The sequence below is a fragment of the Xenopus tropicalis genome, chromosome 6 (assembly GCF_000004195.4).
Source record: "Xenopus tropicalis strain Nigerian chromosome 6, UCB_Xtro_10.0, whole genome shotgun sequence".
Classification (NCBI taxonomy): Eukaryota; Metazoa; Chordata; class Amphibia; order Anura; family Pipidae; genus Xenopus; species Xenopus tropicalis.
The window spans coordinates 17,351,599-17,367,744 of record NC_030682.2 but is presented as its reverse complement, the minus strand read 5'-3'; the positions used below and the strand labels follow the sequence as shown (position 1 = coordinate 17,367,744).

At 39.6% G+C, this 16,146-nt stretch overlaps 1 protein-coding gene across 1 annotated transcript in view; it reads left to right on the top strand.

Annotated features, from left to right (window-relative positions):
• The window catches only part of lmbr1 (limb development membrane protein 1), an 84,617-nt gene that overhangs the window by 24,545 nt on the left and 43,926 nt on the right, over nt 1-16,146 (top strand). The window contains 1 exon segment of the mRNA NM_001011160.1: nt 3,120-3,223. Within this exon segment, the coding sequence (NP_001011160.1) occupies nt 3,120-3,223 (104 nt within the window).

The following is a 16,146-nucleotide window of genomic DNA, read 5'->3' as shown; positions in this document are numbered from 1 at the left end:
AGAAGTGTATTTATCAAATGGTGAGTTCTGACTTTTACCCATTGATAAATACACTTTTAAAAATCCCATAGGAATGAATAGAACGTGGGTGAGTTTTTATATATGAAGCTCTTAACTTACATTTTGATAAATCTGCCCTTTAGTCTACTAAAAAATCATTTACACATTAAGGGACCCATTTATTAAACCAAAATTATTTTTTTTTTGAGAAAAAAAATCATTTTTTGTACTCATTTATAGAACTTTTCGTAATGTCCAAGATAATTTCGTTAAAATACCAGATAATGTATCCCACGACCCTACACCTTATCCCTTGATGAAGTTTTCAAAGTGTCCACCAGATGGTGCCAAAAGAATATATTTAGCTAACTTATCTTTTTCTGGAGTAAGACATTTCAGAACAGCAGCATTAACGAAATGTTTCATTTGTTCTGCAATATATAATAAACCTTTTATAGACAGTGGTGTTACATAGTTTGGGTTAAAAAAAGATGGCAGTTCAACCCCTCCAAATGTACCCAAGTATATATAAGAATAATAGCAAGTGAAGATGTCCCGCACTCACAGGTCTTAGGTGAAAATAGAAGGTGCTTATTCAATCCACATCTAACGTTTCGGCTGCCTCCGCAGCCTTTCTCAAAGACCAAGTATATATAAGTACATATTGTTCTTTTTTCCCATAAATACAATCAGCGCACCCTTTAGATTAGAGGAACGGAGCTTCCATTTGAAGCAGCGTAGGGGGTTCCTCACGGTAAGGGCAGTGAGGTTGGGGAATGCGAGTGTATGTGAGTGTATAGATAGGTCAGTATAGGTTGTGAGTGCTGGGTTTATTTGGATGGGTTGAACTTGATGGACTCTGGTCTTTTTTCATATATAACTATATACACATTCATACCGACCTACCTACACTAACTTACTGTAGATCAGGGGTGGCCAATACGTCGAACGCGGTTGACCAGTCGATCCCCCGTGGATTTCTGGTGGACCGCAATGAAGCCGGGGATGCGGAAGTGCTGCGTGAATGCATAAGTGGGCTGCGTCGCATACGTACGCATTCACGCCGCTCTTCCACATTCCGCATCGGTCCGGTCGATCGCGGATGAAAAAAGTCTGCCCACCCCTGCTGTAGATACTTGAGTAGCCTTGGTTATTATGCTTTTTCAAGAACTCATCTAAGCCCCTCTTATAGGCGTTCTTAAGGGCGTTACACTATCTCACCGTGTATTGCAATGAGAAGTATTTTTGAGCATAATGGGAATAGTAATAATCAGCACAAAATGGTATGTTTTCCTCCACTGTTCAATGAAAACCAGTAGCTCTTAGCCACTATGCCAGGGTCTCACCTATTAGGATCAATGCTTATGAAACTTTATTTTTTTCTCCAATGTATAGCTAGATCAGAAGAGAATTAGCTAATGCAGTTAAATATCTAAATTCAGGCAGTTTGTACATGTAAGTGCTGCAGAATAAATCATCCTGTATGGCAATAATAGCATTTGATGACAGCATTCACTCTAGCAGTAACTCTGGGTTTTGCCCTGTCCAGCATTATATTAGAAAGGATATTTTACTGAGCAGTTATACAAAAGAGCAACAACTGAACTTGGTTTTATGTCCTGATTTTATTATGGTTTTGACTAAGGCTCATATAATGACCACTAGAGGGCACCTCTCAATAGAAGAACTAAAGCCTAACTAAAGAAGTAGGCTAGAAATGTTGTGCATTATGGTTTGGGCTCCTGTACCAGCCAAAGGCACCCCCAGCCCTTTAGCAGGGAAGGTCTGTGCCTCTGAACATGCCCCCAGTAGCCCCCCATACTTTTTGTTTTCCACGACTTTTATCGCTAAAAATCCAAATTGGAAAAAAAATAGTAAATGGCCCCCTTAGTATGATGTAGAAAGTAACATTTTCAAACAATTTGCAGTTTGTCCTCATTTATTATTCCTTTTTTAATTATTTCACTTTTTGTTCAGCAGCTCTCCAGATTGGAATTTCAGCAGCTATCTGGTTGCTTGGGACTACATTACCTTAGCTACCAGAGAGACTGGTATATTAATAAGAGAGGACCTGAATAGAAAAATAAGCTATAAAACGTAACAATAACAATAAAACGTAGCCTCACAGAGGAATAGATTTTGGCTGCCAGGGTCAGTGACCCCCATAAACACTATAAAATATAACATAGACATGAAGGCCCTTAAAGCCCTAATGAATGGAAAGCATCACTGACTATATAACTGACTGTGCCATATAACAATGTAAAATTGCTCTTCTAAGCACTTTGGTAATTTACATTAATTTTGTATTAATGAATATGTCACCAAAGCGCCCCACTGCTGGACTAGGCGGAACTGCATAATATTAAAGCAACACTGTTATGGGAAAACATATTTTTTTCAAAACGCATCAGTTACTAGAGCTTCTGCAGCAGAATCTGCATTGTAATCTGTTTTTCATAAACTCAAACAGATTTTTTTTTTTTATATTTGATTTTGAAGTTTCACATTGGGCTAGCCATATTCTACATTTCCCAGGGTGCCACAGCCATGTGACCTGTGCTCTGATAAACTTCAGTCACACTTTACTGCTGCGCTGCAAGTTGGAGTAATATCGCCCCCTCACCCCCAGGAGCCAATCAGCAGAACAATGGGAAGGGAGCAAGATAGCAGCTCCGAGTAGGTATCAGAATAGCACTCAATAGTAAGAAATCCAAGTCCAGCTTGGGACTCCTCCAGTTACATGGGAGTAGGAGAAACAATAGGTTAGCTGAAAGCAGTTCTAATGTGTAGCGCTGGCTGAAAGCTCAGACTCAGGCACAATGCACTGAGATGGCGCCTACACACCAATATTACAGCTAAAAATACATTTGTTGGTTCAAGAATAAAAGTTTAAATGGCAGTGAATTATTTGTTATGGAAACAGTTCATTTGGAAATAAAAAGTACCCCATAAAAATCATGACAGAAATCAGAACAGAATGTGTCCCTTGACCCTTCTCTGCTCAGTTCTGTCACTAAGGGGGCTACTGTATGTACAGGCCACTATTACGGTAAGTAAATAGCACTATGTGACTATATAAAATATTATTATCTTCAACACTTTCCTTTGTATTTCAGGTTTATGGAACCTGGTTTCTCTCTTTTCCAATCTCTGCCTTTTTGTTCTGATGCCATTTGCGTTTTTCTTCCTTGAATCGGAGGGCTTCGCCGGACTTAAAAAGGTACACTTTTTATCCCCCCCCTCCCACATATACACACAAACATAGCAGTTTTGGTACAATAAAGAAGTCAGAAAACTAATAAGGTGAGTATGGTGGTTCCACAATGCGCTGGCTGGTTCCAGGCCAAATCAGAATTACAAGAGGGGCCAATGATTTTCATGGAAACAGATGGGAATGTGTGATGTGTCGAGGTGCTGCCAGAACTCCCTCGGAGCCTCTTCCCAGAGTCCGGTTTTGAACGCTTTACAATTGGGGCAATCAAATAAGAGGCGACAGTGTAAGGTGCTTGGGGGGAGGATTAAACTCCGCCACTCATTCCATCTGATAGCTTCTCATTTTATCATTATAGTAATAGGGGGTAAAATAACATGGGTGCAGCGAGATTCTGCTTGGGAGTGAGGAACACATAGTTTATCCTTCCCAGGCAAGCCTACGCCGTGCTGAAGAGATGAGTGCTAGCTTCATATCCTTACACACACGTTTCACATTTCCCCTGTGTTTGCTCTGCTTTAGATTAAACCAACAGCTCATTGAAATAGATACAGGTCTACTTGTTATGGTACAACTATTTTATATTGCACTTATCTGGGTGTGCTTAGTCGGCATTAAACACCAAAGGATCTTGTTTTTTTGTTTCAGTGCATTTAACTCCTGTATTAACCCAGGATTGTGGTCACCAGATGTTAATAGAAGGATAAAATAAAGGCGATTGAAGGATTTCATAATGTCAATCATTTGAACCGGCTAGCAATCTCATTGGCTGCTGCACAACCCCTTCCTTAGTGCATAGACACAGCCTGGGATTCTCCTATTAATCATGTAAATGTATTAGGCTGATGACCAATGGGAGATTGGTCGCCTGGGGTTAATGTCGGCTACAGCGGGCGACTAATCTCCCCGAAATACCTTACCACTGGCAATAAAGTGAATCCCTGGTTGCTTAGGTAATTAATACCACAGCAACCATATTGCCACTGAAACACCAAACTCAAGAGCTTCTGAACAAAAATTTAAATAATTAAAAAAACTACAAATACAATAAAAAACTACAAAAAATAATAAAAAACAAAGACCAACCCCCTTTAATATTTAATTTCTTGTAGGCTGAAGCCTCTTTCTACTGATTTGGGACAGGTTGGGGAACAGGCCGGGACTGGCAATCTGTAGATTCTGGCAAATGCAGTAAGATGCCACAGAGAGTCACTAATTATTGGGCTGCTGAGGGACTGTTTGGGCCTCTGTGTACTTGAAATGCCAGGGTCTATTTTGAATCCCTGTCCAGGCTTGTTGGGGACCTACTCAGGAGCAGTAGTAAAGGTATGGGATCCATTATCCCAAATTATGGGAAAGAATCTATTTTAATCACATAATTCAGTTTTTTAAAATTGATTTCATGTACTTGATCCCAACTAAGATATAATTGCTCCTTATTGGGGACAGAACAGTCCTATTGGGTTTATTTAATAGTTAAATGATTCCCTTTTCTCTGTAATAATAAAACAGTACCTGTACTTGATCCCAACTAAGATATAATTACCCCTTATTGGGGGCAGAACAGCCCTATTGGGTTTATTTAATGGTTAAATGATTCCCTTTTCTCTGTAATAATAAAACAGCACCTGTACTTGATCCCAACTAAGATATAATTACCCCTTATTGGGGGCAGAACAGTCCTATTGGGTTTAATTAATGTTTGCATTTTGTAGTAGACTTATTGTAAGGCGATCCAAATCACAGAAAGATTCCTTAGCCGTAAAACCCCAGGTCCCTGTGCAGCAAGAATGGCAGTACCTGATATAACCTGCAGGGGGAGCTGTAGGCCAGCATTTCACTTATATAAGGGGCTAAAGGTGTGTAAATACACCACGTTAGTAAGCATTGCACATTGCCACTTTGCACTCCTTGGTCCACCATGTAAAATAAACAAGAAGCTATAGTGCTGTGTAGTGAATTATATCTTAGTTGGGATCAAGTACAGGTACTGTTTTATTATTACAGAGAAAAGGGAATCATTTAACCATTAAATAAACCCAATAGGGCTGTTCTGCCCCCAATAAGGGGTAATTATATCTTAGTTGGGATCAAGTACAGGTACTGTTTTATTATTACAGAGAAAAGGGAATCATTTAACCATTAAATAAACCCAATAGGGCTGTTCTGCCCCCAATAAAAGGGAATTATATCTTAGTTGGGATCAAGTACAGGAACTGTTTTATTATTACAGAGAAAAGGGAATCATTTAACCATTAAATAAACCCAATAGGGCTGTTCTGCCCCCAGTAAGGGGTAATTATATCTTAGTTGAGATCAAGTACAGGTACTGTTTTATTATTACAAAGAAAAGGGAATCATTTAACCATTAAATAAACCCAATAGGGCTGTTCTGCCCCCAATAAGGGGTAATTATATCTTAGTTGGGATCAAGTACAGGTACTGTTTTATTATTACAGAGAAAAGGGAATCATTTAACCATTAAATAAACCCAATAGGACTGTTCTGCCCCCAATAAGGGGTAATTATATCTTAGTTGGGATCAAGTACAGGTACTGTTTTATTATTACAGAGAAAAGGGAATCATTTAACCATTAAATAAACCCAATAGGGCTGTTCTGCCCCCAATAAGGGGTAATTATATCTTAGTTGGGATCAAGTACAGGTACTGTTTTATTATTACAGAGAAAAGGGAATCATTTAACCATTAAATAAACCCAATAGGGCTGTTCTGCCCCCAATAAGGAGTAATTATATCTTAGTTGGGATCAAGTACAGGTACTGTTTTATTATTACAGAGAAAAGGGAATCATTTAACCATTAAATAAACCCAATAGGGCTGTTCTGCCCCCAATAAGGGGTAATTATATCTTAGTTGGGATCAAGTACAGGTACTGTTTTATTATTACAGAGAAAAGGGAATCATTTAACCATTAAATAAACCCAATAGGACTGTTCTGCCCCCAATAAGGGGTAATTATATCTTAGTTGGGATCAAGTACAGGTACTGTTTTATTATTACAGAGAAAAGGGAATCATTTAACCATTAAATAAACCCAGTAGGGCTGTTCTGCCCCCAATAAAAGGGAATTATATCTTAGTTGGGATCAAGTACAGGAACTGTTTTATTATTACAGAGAAAAGGGAATCATTTAACCATTAAATAAACCCAATTGGGCTGTTCTGCCCCCAATAAGGGGTAATTATATCTTAGTTGGGATCAAGTACAGGTACTGTTTTATTATTACAGAGAAAAGGGAATCATTTAACCATTAAATAAACCCAATAGGGCTGTTCTGCCCCCAGTAAGGGGTAATTATATCTTAGTTGAGATCAAGTACAGGTACTGTTTTATTATTACAAAGAAAAGGGAATCATTTAACCATTAAATAAACCCAATAGGGCTGTTCTGCCCCCAATAAGGGGTAATTATATCTTAGTTGGGATCAAGTACAGGTACTGTTTTATTATTACAAAGAAAAGGGAATCATTTAACCATTAAATAAACCCAATAGGGCTGTTCTGCCCCCAATAAGGGGTAATTATATCTTAGTTGGGATCAAGTACAGGTACTGTTTTATTATTACAGAGAAAAGGGAATCATTTAACCATTAAATAAACCCAATAGGACTGTTCTGCCCCCAATAAGGGGTAATTATATCTTAGTTGGGATCAAGTACAGGTACTGTTTTATTATTACAGAGAAAAGGGAATCATTTAACCATTAAATAAACCCAATAGGGCTGTTCTGCCCCCAATAAGGGGTAATTATATCTTAGTTGGGATCAAGTACAGGTACTGTTTTATTATTACAGAGAAAAGGGAATCATTTAACCATTAAATAAACCCAATAGGGCTGTTCTGCCCCCAATAAGGAGTAATTATATCTTAGTTGGGATCAAGTACAGGTACTGTTTTATTATTACAGAGAAAAGGGAATCATTTAACCATTAAATAAACCCAATAGGGCTGTTCTGCCCCCAATAAGGGGTAATTATATCTTAGTTGGGATCAAGTACAGGTACTGTTTTATTATTACAGAGAAAAGGGAATCATTTAACCATTAAATAAACCCAAAAGGGCTGTTCTGCCCCAATAAGGGGTAATTATATCTTAGTTGGGATCAAGTACAGGTACTGTTTTATTATTACAGAGAAAAGGGAATCATTTAACCATTAAATAAACCCAATAGGGCTGTTCTGCCCCCAATAAGGAGTAATTATATCTTAGTTGGGATCAAGTACAGGTACTGTTTTATTATTACAGAGAAAAGGGAATCATTTAACCATTAAATAAACCCAAAAGGGCTGTTCTGCCCCAATAAGGGGTAATTATATCTTAGTTGGGATCAAGTACAGGTACTGTTTTATTATTACAGAGAAAAGGGAATCATTTAACCATTAAATAAACCCAAAAGGGCTGTTTTGCCCCCAATAAGGAGTAATTATATCTTAGTTGGGATCAAGTGCAAGGTACTTTTTTATTATTACAAAGAAAAAGGCAATATGTTTTAATATGTTGAATTATTTGATTAAAATGAAGTCTATGCAAGATGACACTCCTGTAATTCAGAGCTTTCTGGATAACTGATAATGGATCTAATACCTGTACTTTAAAGGGGTTGTTCACCTTTAAATTAACTTTTAGGATGATGTAGACAATGAGCTGCTACTGTAAATGTCAAACATATTTATCATCTTTTATTATTAAGAAAAATATTTGCTAAAAAAAAATTTCATGGTGCATTTAGTAGGGGGTTAAATCATCTTTCCAGCATCTAAGGGGTTAAAGGGCTAAGCCACTCACAGGGTCCAAGAATGTCGAAGAGCAAAAAAATCCCCACAAAGCTCACAAATGAGTAGAATGGCTAAGAAGTGACTGTTATTTGCATCTGAAGCGGTGAAACCCAGTGACGGATTCATTTTTCTTTACCTGGGCTAATTACCTGGAAAGCTTTTGAACAAACAAGGCTGAGTAATCTCTATTGCGTGTGAAATACATGCCAGCGGCAGCGCCCCCGTGCCATTGCTCGTTGCGGCTGTGGGGAAAGAGGGGGGGGGGAACAGGAGTTTTTTTTCTGTTTACAATCGGAAGTCATTTTGTTTTTTGTTACTGTTTTATTTTTCTACTAAAGCACTTGCAGTATGAATTTAGAATACAGTCCTTTGATATATGTATAATACACAATATAGAACACAAGGAAACTGGAGCAAGCAGAAACTGCAGTGGTGTAAAGAGAGGGCACCAAGACCCCCTGCAAATAAATACTTTACTGGGGCCCGGCGCAGACATCAAATTCTCCAGCCTCCCTGTCAGCGCAGACATCAAATTCTCCAGCCTCCCTGTCAGCGCAGGCAGTGAGCTCACATATTTGCAGTGTGGCTATAGAGCAGGGATCCCCATAAGTGTTGGGGAGCCACACAAGCATGAAAAAAGTTATTTGGGGGTGCCAAATAAGGACTGTGATTGGCTGTTTGGTAGCCCCATGTGGCCTGCAGGAGGCTCTACTTGGGGTAAAACGGTGTCTCTGTGCCTCCAAGCCAGAAATTTAAAAATAAGCACCTACTTTGAGGCCACTGGGAGCAAAATCCAAGGGGTTGGTGAGCAACATGTTGCTCCTGAGTCCTGAAACCTGACCCTGGGGTCTGGGACCTTTCGTCCCCCAGGCCCCCCCACAAGATCCTCTGTAGTTATGCCACTGTAACAGTGCTATATTCACACAACATGTTTTGGGTTTAAGTGTGTTTGTGCTAACTAGCATGATGTTGTGTAAATTGTATTCAAAATGGGATGGGACACTTAAGGAAGAATTGGCACTGCTTAGTTGTTAGGTGGTGAGAGTCTACTAAAGTGTTTGGCGGTTTTGGTTTTTTCTGATTGTTGTAGAGGAAGATTCCTTCCCATTCTCTAGTTAACACGGTGAAAGCTGTCTTCTTCCTCTTCCTTTTTTTCTGGTTGTTGTAGAAGAATATTCTTTCCACTCTTTTCTCCAGTTTTTGGATAGGATGCTAGAGGAAGTATTTGGACTGAGATTGTACTAGAGCGTTTGGCAACCTTTTATCTGTAGAGGAAAATTGCTTACCATTCTCTAGGTATATGGTGGAAGTTGTCTTCTTACTCTTCCTTTTTTTTTTTTTTTTTGTGGATGAAGATTCATTTCAGTCTTCTCTCTAGTTTATGTTCTGGAGGCTGTCTTCATCCTCTTCCTTTTATTCTGGTTGTTATAGAGAAAGATTCCTACCATTTCTCTGGTTTATATTATGGAAGCTGTCTTCTTCCTCTTCCTTGTTTCTGGCTGTCGTAGAAGAATATTCCTTCTAATCTTTTCTCTAGTTTATGTGGTGGAAGCTGTTTTCTTTGTCTTTTTTTCTGGTTGTTGTGGAGGAAGCTCTTTAATTCTTGTTACTGTTCTTGGTGCATTGTGGTTGTTGTAGAAGAATATTCCTTTTAGTTTATGTGGTGGAGTCTTCATCTTCTTACTTTTTCCTGTTTGTTGTGGATAAATATTCCTTCCCATTTTTTTTTCTGCTTCAAGCAGTGAAAGCTTCAACTTCATCCTTTTTTTGGGTTGTTGTGGAGGAAAAGTCCATACCATCATTGAAGCTGTCTCCATCTTCTTCCCTTATTTCTGGTTGTTGCAGAAGAAGGTTCCTTCCCATCCTTTCTCTTCTTCAAGTGGTGGAAGCTGTATTTATACATTTTTCTGGTTGTTGTGGAGAAAGATTCCTTCCTGTCTTTTCTCTATTTTTCTTGTTGTTGTGGAAGAAGAGTCTCCATTTTTTGGTTGTGGAAGAAGAGTCTCCTTTTTTTGGTTGTGTTGAAAAAAATTTAGTAGTGGAAGTTAACTTCATCCTTTTGACTTTTTTGGATTCTTGTGGAGGAAGAGTCCTTCCTATAGGTTCTCTATTTTATATGGGGGTAGTTGTCTTCTTCCACTTCTATTTTTTTCTTGTTGTTATGGAGGAAGAGTCTGGTTGTGTTGAAAAAAATTCCCTCCCATATTTTTCTACTTCGAGTAGTGGAAGTTATCTTCATCCTTTTGACTTTTTTGGATTCTTGTGGAGGAAGAATCCTTCCTATATTTTCTCTATTTTATATGGGGGTAGTTGTCTTCTTCCGCTTCAATTTTTTTCTTGTTGTTATGGAGTAAGAGTCTTCTGGTTGTAATGAAAAAAATTCCTTCCCATACACTCTGTACTTTGAGTGCTGGAAGTTATCTTCAAACTTTTTTGGGTTATTGTGGAGGAAGAGTCCTTCCCATCATTTGTCTATTTTATGTGATGGAAGATATCTTCATCTTCTTCCATTTTTCTGGTTGTTGCAGAAGAAGATTCCTTCCTATCTACTTTAACCTTTTTAGTGCCATAGGACGTAGATTCTACGTCCTAGGTACCAAGGGACCAAAGTGCCATAGAACGTAGAATCTACGTCCTACAGCACTAACGGGTTTACAAGCGCTGCGCTCGCTTTTAAAGCAGCGCAGCGCTTGTAAAGCCTGCACAACCCCCTAGGCAACGAGCATAAGAGGTCATACTTACCGATCCGGGTCCCCCAGCGCCGCCGATCCGGGTCCTCAGCCAATGACAGCAGTGGACACGCATTGATGACGTGTCCACTGCTGTCCCTTTAATTGTCGCCGCCCCCGCCGTCGCCTCTTCACTCTGCTGCCACGTGAGACTGCTGGAGCCCCCCTGCTGCCTTCCTGCTGCCTTCCTGCCAGATTGGTCGCCCTGATCGCCTGCCTGCATTGTGTAAGCTGAACTACAACTCTCTAACCACTGTTTATTTTGCTTATTTCTATCTCAACTGTCTAAAATTTTTTTTTTTTTTTTTTTTCCATTTCTTCTTCTATCTTTGTCATTATTACACTTTTGTACACATACACACTTATTTACAACTTTCCCAAGCACACACAGACACTTACACACACACTTACACTTACACTTTTTTTTTTTTTTTTTTTCTTTCTTTCTTTTCTTTTCTTTCTTTCTTTGCTTTCTCTGGCAGTCTTTTTTTTTACTAAAACTTTATTTCTGATCTTGCTCTATAATTATCTGATTTATTTGGTTGCATTTTAGTGTTTTTTTTGCATTTTCATAATTGATTTCTGTTTTTGAATTATTCTATTGCACTATAACTTTTGTATTGCTATTGGGTGCTGAATTTGCAGTGACGTTGGTGGATCCAGGGCTCTGACCACCGATTTCATTGCAATAATTGTTCTTCTGTTGGTTTGAGCGGTTTTTATTTGAATTTACTGATTTTATGGTGTTTTATCTTTGCATTGTTCTTTATTGTGTATTTAGTGCCCCAAAAAGGTTGCTTTTGCAGTGACATTGGTGGATCCAGGGCTCTGATCACCGATTTCATTGCAATTATTGTTCTTTGATTGCTTTTAGTGGTTTTATTCCATTTTAACTTCATTTGATTTCAGTTGTTCTAGAAAGGTCCAGAGGTGCTAAGATTGTTCTGGTAGTTTCTATTGCCAAGGGTTAGGCTGATGCCACACATGGCGTAGGGCTGATTTTTTCAGCAAGTGGAAAAACGCTTGCCGAAAATTCAGCCCTACGCCTGCTACTTGTGCCTGCACCCGAATGAATGGAATACGCTCGGGTGCAGGCACATGTAGCCGATATACGCATGAAAACGCGAGACTTTGCATTCTCACGCGTTTTCATGCGTATATCGGCTACATGTGCCTGCACCCGAGCGTATTCCATTCATTCGGGTGCAGGCAAAAAAAAAAGGGGTGCATAGAGTGCAGCCCCAATATTATGCATTTTCAGGTTTGGCGGCCATGTACTTATGTGCATATGGGGTATCGTTTTATTCAGGGGAACTTGCAGATTTATGGTTAGTAAGTTTTTGGTAGTTGCCATGGAGATTTTGGGGAGAAATCTAGGTTTGTATCTGGTTTTTCCTTGATTTCTGACCAAAGCGTGACTTCTGCAAGGGACTGCGGCCACAATTTTCCATGTAGAAAGAGAAGAGTGGTGTCTCTGAATAGCTGAAGGTGTGCACTTTTTGGAAATATATAGTTTGCGGGGGTTATTTCACAGGTATGGGGGTGTTTAGACTAAATAACTGCAGGTAGAGCAAAGCCCCCCGTTATGCATTGCCCCTGTTAGGGGGCATTTGGTGGCCACGTCTTTATGTGCACCCATACATATGGGGTATCGTTTTATTCAGGGGAACTTGCAAATTGAGGTTTAGTAAGTTTTTGGTAGTTGCCATGGAGATTTTGGGGAGAAATCTAGGTTTTTATCTGGTTTTTCCTTGATTTCTGACCAAAATCTAGGTTTGTATCTGGTTTTTCCTTGATTTCTGACCAAAGCGCTGACTTCTGCAAGGGACTGCGGCCACAATTTTCCATGTAGAAAGAGAAGAGTGGTGTCTCTGAATAGCTGAAGGTGTGCACTTTTCGTAAATATATAGATTGTGGGGGTTATTTCACAGGTAGGGGGGGTTAACACTGAAAAACTGCAGGTAGTGCACATAGAGCGCAGCCCCCAAAATTTCAACTGAAATTGCCCTTATGCATTGCCCCTGTTTTGGGGCATTTGGTGGCCACGTCTTTATGTGCACCCATACATATGGGGTATCGTTTTATTCAGGGGAACTTGCAAATTGAGGTTTAGTAAGTTTTTGGTAGTTGCCATGGAGATTTTGGGGAGAAATCTAGGTTTTTTATCTGGTTTTTCCTTGATTTCTGACCAATGCGCTGACTTCTGCAAGGGACTGCGGCCACAATTTTCCATGTAGAAAGAGAAGAGTGGTGTCTCTGAATAGCTGAAGGTGTGCACTTTTCGTAAATATATGATTGTGGGGGTTATTTCACAGGTAGGGGGGGTTAACACTGAAAAACTGCAGGTAGAGCAAAGCCCCCCCTTATGCATTGCCCCTGTTTGGGGGCATTTGGTGGCCACGTCTTTATGTGCACCCATACATATGGGGTATCGTTTTATTCAGGGGAACTTGCAAATTGAGGTTTAGTAAGTTTTTGGTAGTTGCCATGGAGATTTTGGGGAGAAATCTAGGTTTTTTTATCTGGTTTTTCCTTGATTTCTGACCAAAATCTAGGTTTGTATCTGGTTTTTCCTTGATTTCTGACCAAAGCGCTGACTTCTGCAAGGGACTGCGGCCACAATTTTCCATGTAGAAAGAGAAGAGTGGTGTCTCTGAATAGCTGAAGGTGTGCACTTTTTGGAAATATATAGTTTGTGGGGGTTATTTCACAGGTATGGGGGTGTTTAGACTAAATAACTGCAGGTAGAGCACAGCCCCCCCCTTATGCATTGCCCCTGTTTGGGGGCATTTGGTGGACACGTCTTTATGTGTACCCATACATATGGGGTATCGTTTTATTCAGGGGAACTTGCAGATTGATGTTTAGTAAGTTTTTGGTAGTTGCCATGGAGATTTTGGGGAGAAATCTAGGTTTGTATCTGGTTTTTCCTTGATTTCTGAACGATGCGCTTACTTCTGCAAGGGACTGCGGCCACAATTTTCCATGTAGAAAGAGGAGAGTGGTGTCTCTGAATAGCTGAAGGTGTGCACTTTTCAGAAATATATAGTTTGTGGGGGTTATTTTACAGGTAGGGGGGGTTAACACTGAAAAACTGCAGGAAGTGCACATAGAGCACAGCCCCCAAAATTTCAACTGAAATTGCCCTTATGCATTGCCCCTGTTTTGGGGCATTTGGTGGCCACGTCTTTATGTGTACCCATACATATGGGGTATCGTTTTATTCAGGGGAACTTGCAGATTGATGTTTAGTAAGTTTTTGGTAGTTGCCATGGAGATTTTGGGGAGAAATCTAGGTTTGTATCTGGTTTTTCCTTGATTTCTGACCAATGCGCTGACTTCTGCAAGGGACTGTGGCCACAATTTTCCATGTAGAAAGAGAAGAGTGGTGTCTCTGAATAGCTGAAGGTGTGCACTTTTTGGAAATATATAGTTTGCGGGGGTTATTTTACAGGTAGGGGGGGTTAACACTGAAAAACTGCAGGAAGTGCACATAGAGCGCAGCCCCCAAAATTTCAACTGAAATTGCCCTTATGCATTGCCCCTGTTTTGGAGCATTTGGTGGCCACGTCTTTATGTGTACCCATACATATGGGGTATCGTTTTATTCAGGGGAACTTGCAGATTGATGTTTAGTAAGTTTTTGGTAGTTGCCATGGAGATTTTGGGGAGAAATCTAGGTTTGTGTCTGTTTTTTCCTTGATTTCTGACCAATGCGCTGACTTCTGCAAGGGACTGCGGCCACAATTTTCCATGTAGAAAGAGGAGAGTGGTGTCTCTGAATAGCTGAAGGTGTGCACTTTTCAGAAATATATAGTTTGTGGGGGTTATTTTACAGGTAGGGGGGGTTAACACTGAAAAACTGCAGGAAGTGCACATAGAGCGCAGCCCCCAAAATTTCAACTGAAATTGCCCTTATGCATTGCCCCTGTTTTGGGGCATTTGGTGGCCACGTCTTTATGTGTACCCATACATATGGGGTATCGTTTTATTCAGGGGAACTTGCAGATTGATGTTTAGTAAGTTTTTGGTAGTTGCCATGGAGATTTTGGGGAGAAATCTAGGTTTGTATCTGGTTTTTCCTTGATTTCTGACCAATGCGCTGACTTCTGCAAGGGACTGCGGCCACAATTTTCCATGTAGAAAGAGGAGAGTGGTGTCTCTGAATAGCTGAAGGTGTACACTTTTCAGAAATATATAGTTTGTGGGGGTTATTTTACAGGTAGGGGGGGTTAACACTGAAAAACTGCAGGAAGTGCACATAGAGCGCAGCCCCCAAAATATCAACTGAAATTGCCCTTATGCATTGCCCCTGTTTTGGGGCATTTGGTGGCCACGTCTTTATGTGCACCCATACATATGGGGTATTGTTTTATTCAGGGGAACTTGCAGATTGATGTTTAGTAAGTTTTTGGTAGTTGCCATGGAGATTTTGGGGAGAAATCTAGGTTTTTTATCAGTTTTTTCCTCGATTTCTGACCAAAGCGCTGACTTCTGCAAGGGACTGCGGCCACAATTTTCTATGTAGAAAGAGAAGAGTGGTGTCTCTGAATAGCTGAAGGTGTGCACTTTTCAGAAATATATAGTTTGTGGGGGTTATTTCACAAGTAGGGGGGGTTAACACTGAAAAACTGCAGGAAGTGCACATAGAGCACAGCACCCACATTTTTAGCTGTAATTGCCCTTGTGCATTGCCCCTGCTTTGGAGTGTTTGGTGCCCATGTCTTTATGTGCACCCATACATATGGGGCATCATTTTATTCAGTAGAAATTTGTCTTTCAAATTTGCCTTTGTTAGAAAATTTTTATGAGATTTTTTTTTGTCAAATCCACATTTGATCATGCGTCCAAGTTTACGTTTTAGAAAAAAAAAAAAATGTCAAAAAAACTTCCAAATTTCACAATGCACTGACAAAAGGTATTTGGCTTTTTAGTGAAAACTACATTGCACCTAGAAACCTGAAGGTCTGTAGTTTCTAAAGATACCAAACATGAGGGGATATTTTAGATTTACATATAAGTTATGCTGCATCAACTGTTACAAGCGCTTTTCCGCTTTGTTCTGGTGTGATATTGTACTAAGTATTGCTTTAGTTTGGGGGTTACTTCTGGACAGGAACTGTGGGGTACCACCACATATTTGGTATCGTTGGACTTGGGAGTATCAGGGCTTTTACAAACAACAAAAAAAAGTTTGTAAAATTAACTTTTCTATGGAAAAAAAACTCAAAATATACAGAAATTTTTCATAATTTTTTTTTTTTTTTACATAATTCACCCAAAATACACATCATATCTCCAGAAAAGTTATAAAATTTGGTATGTATGTCGAAGCCCAATTAGTGACGAAAAAAACGATATATAATTTCCCTAGTTTCATGGAGGTTTTCCTACCAAAAAACATTGT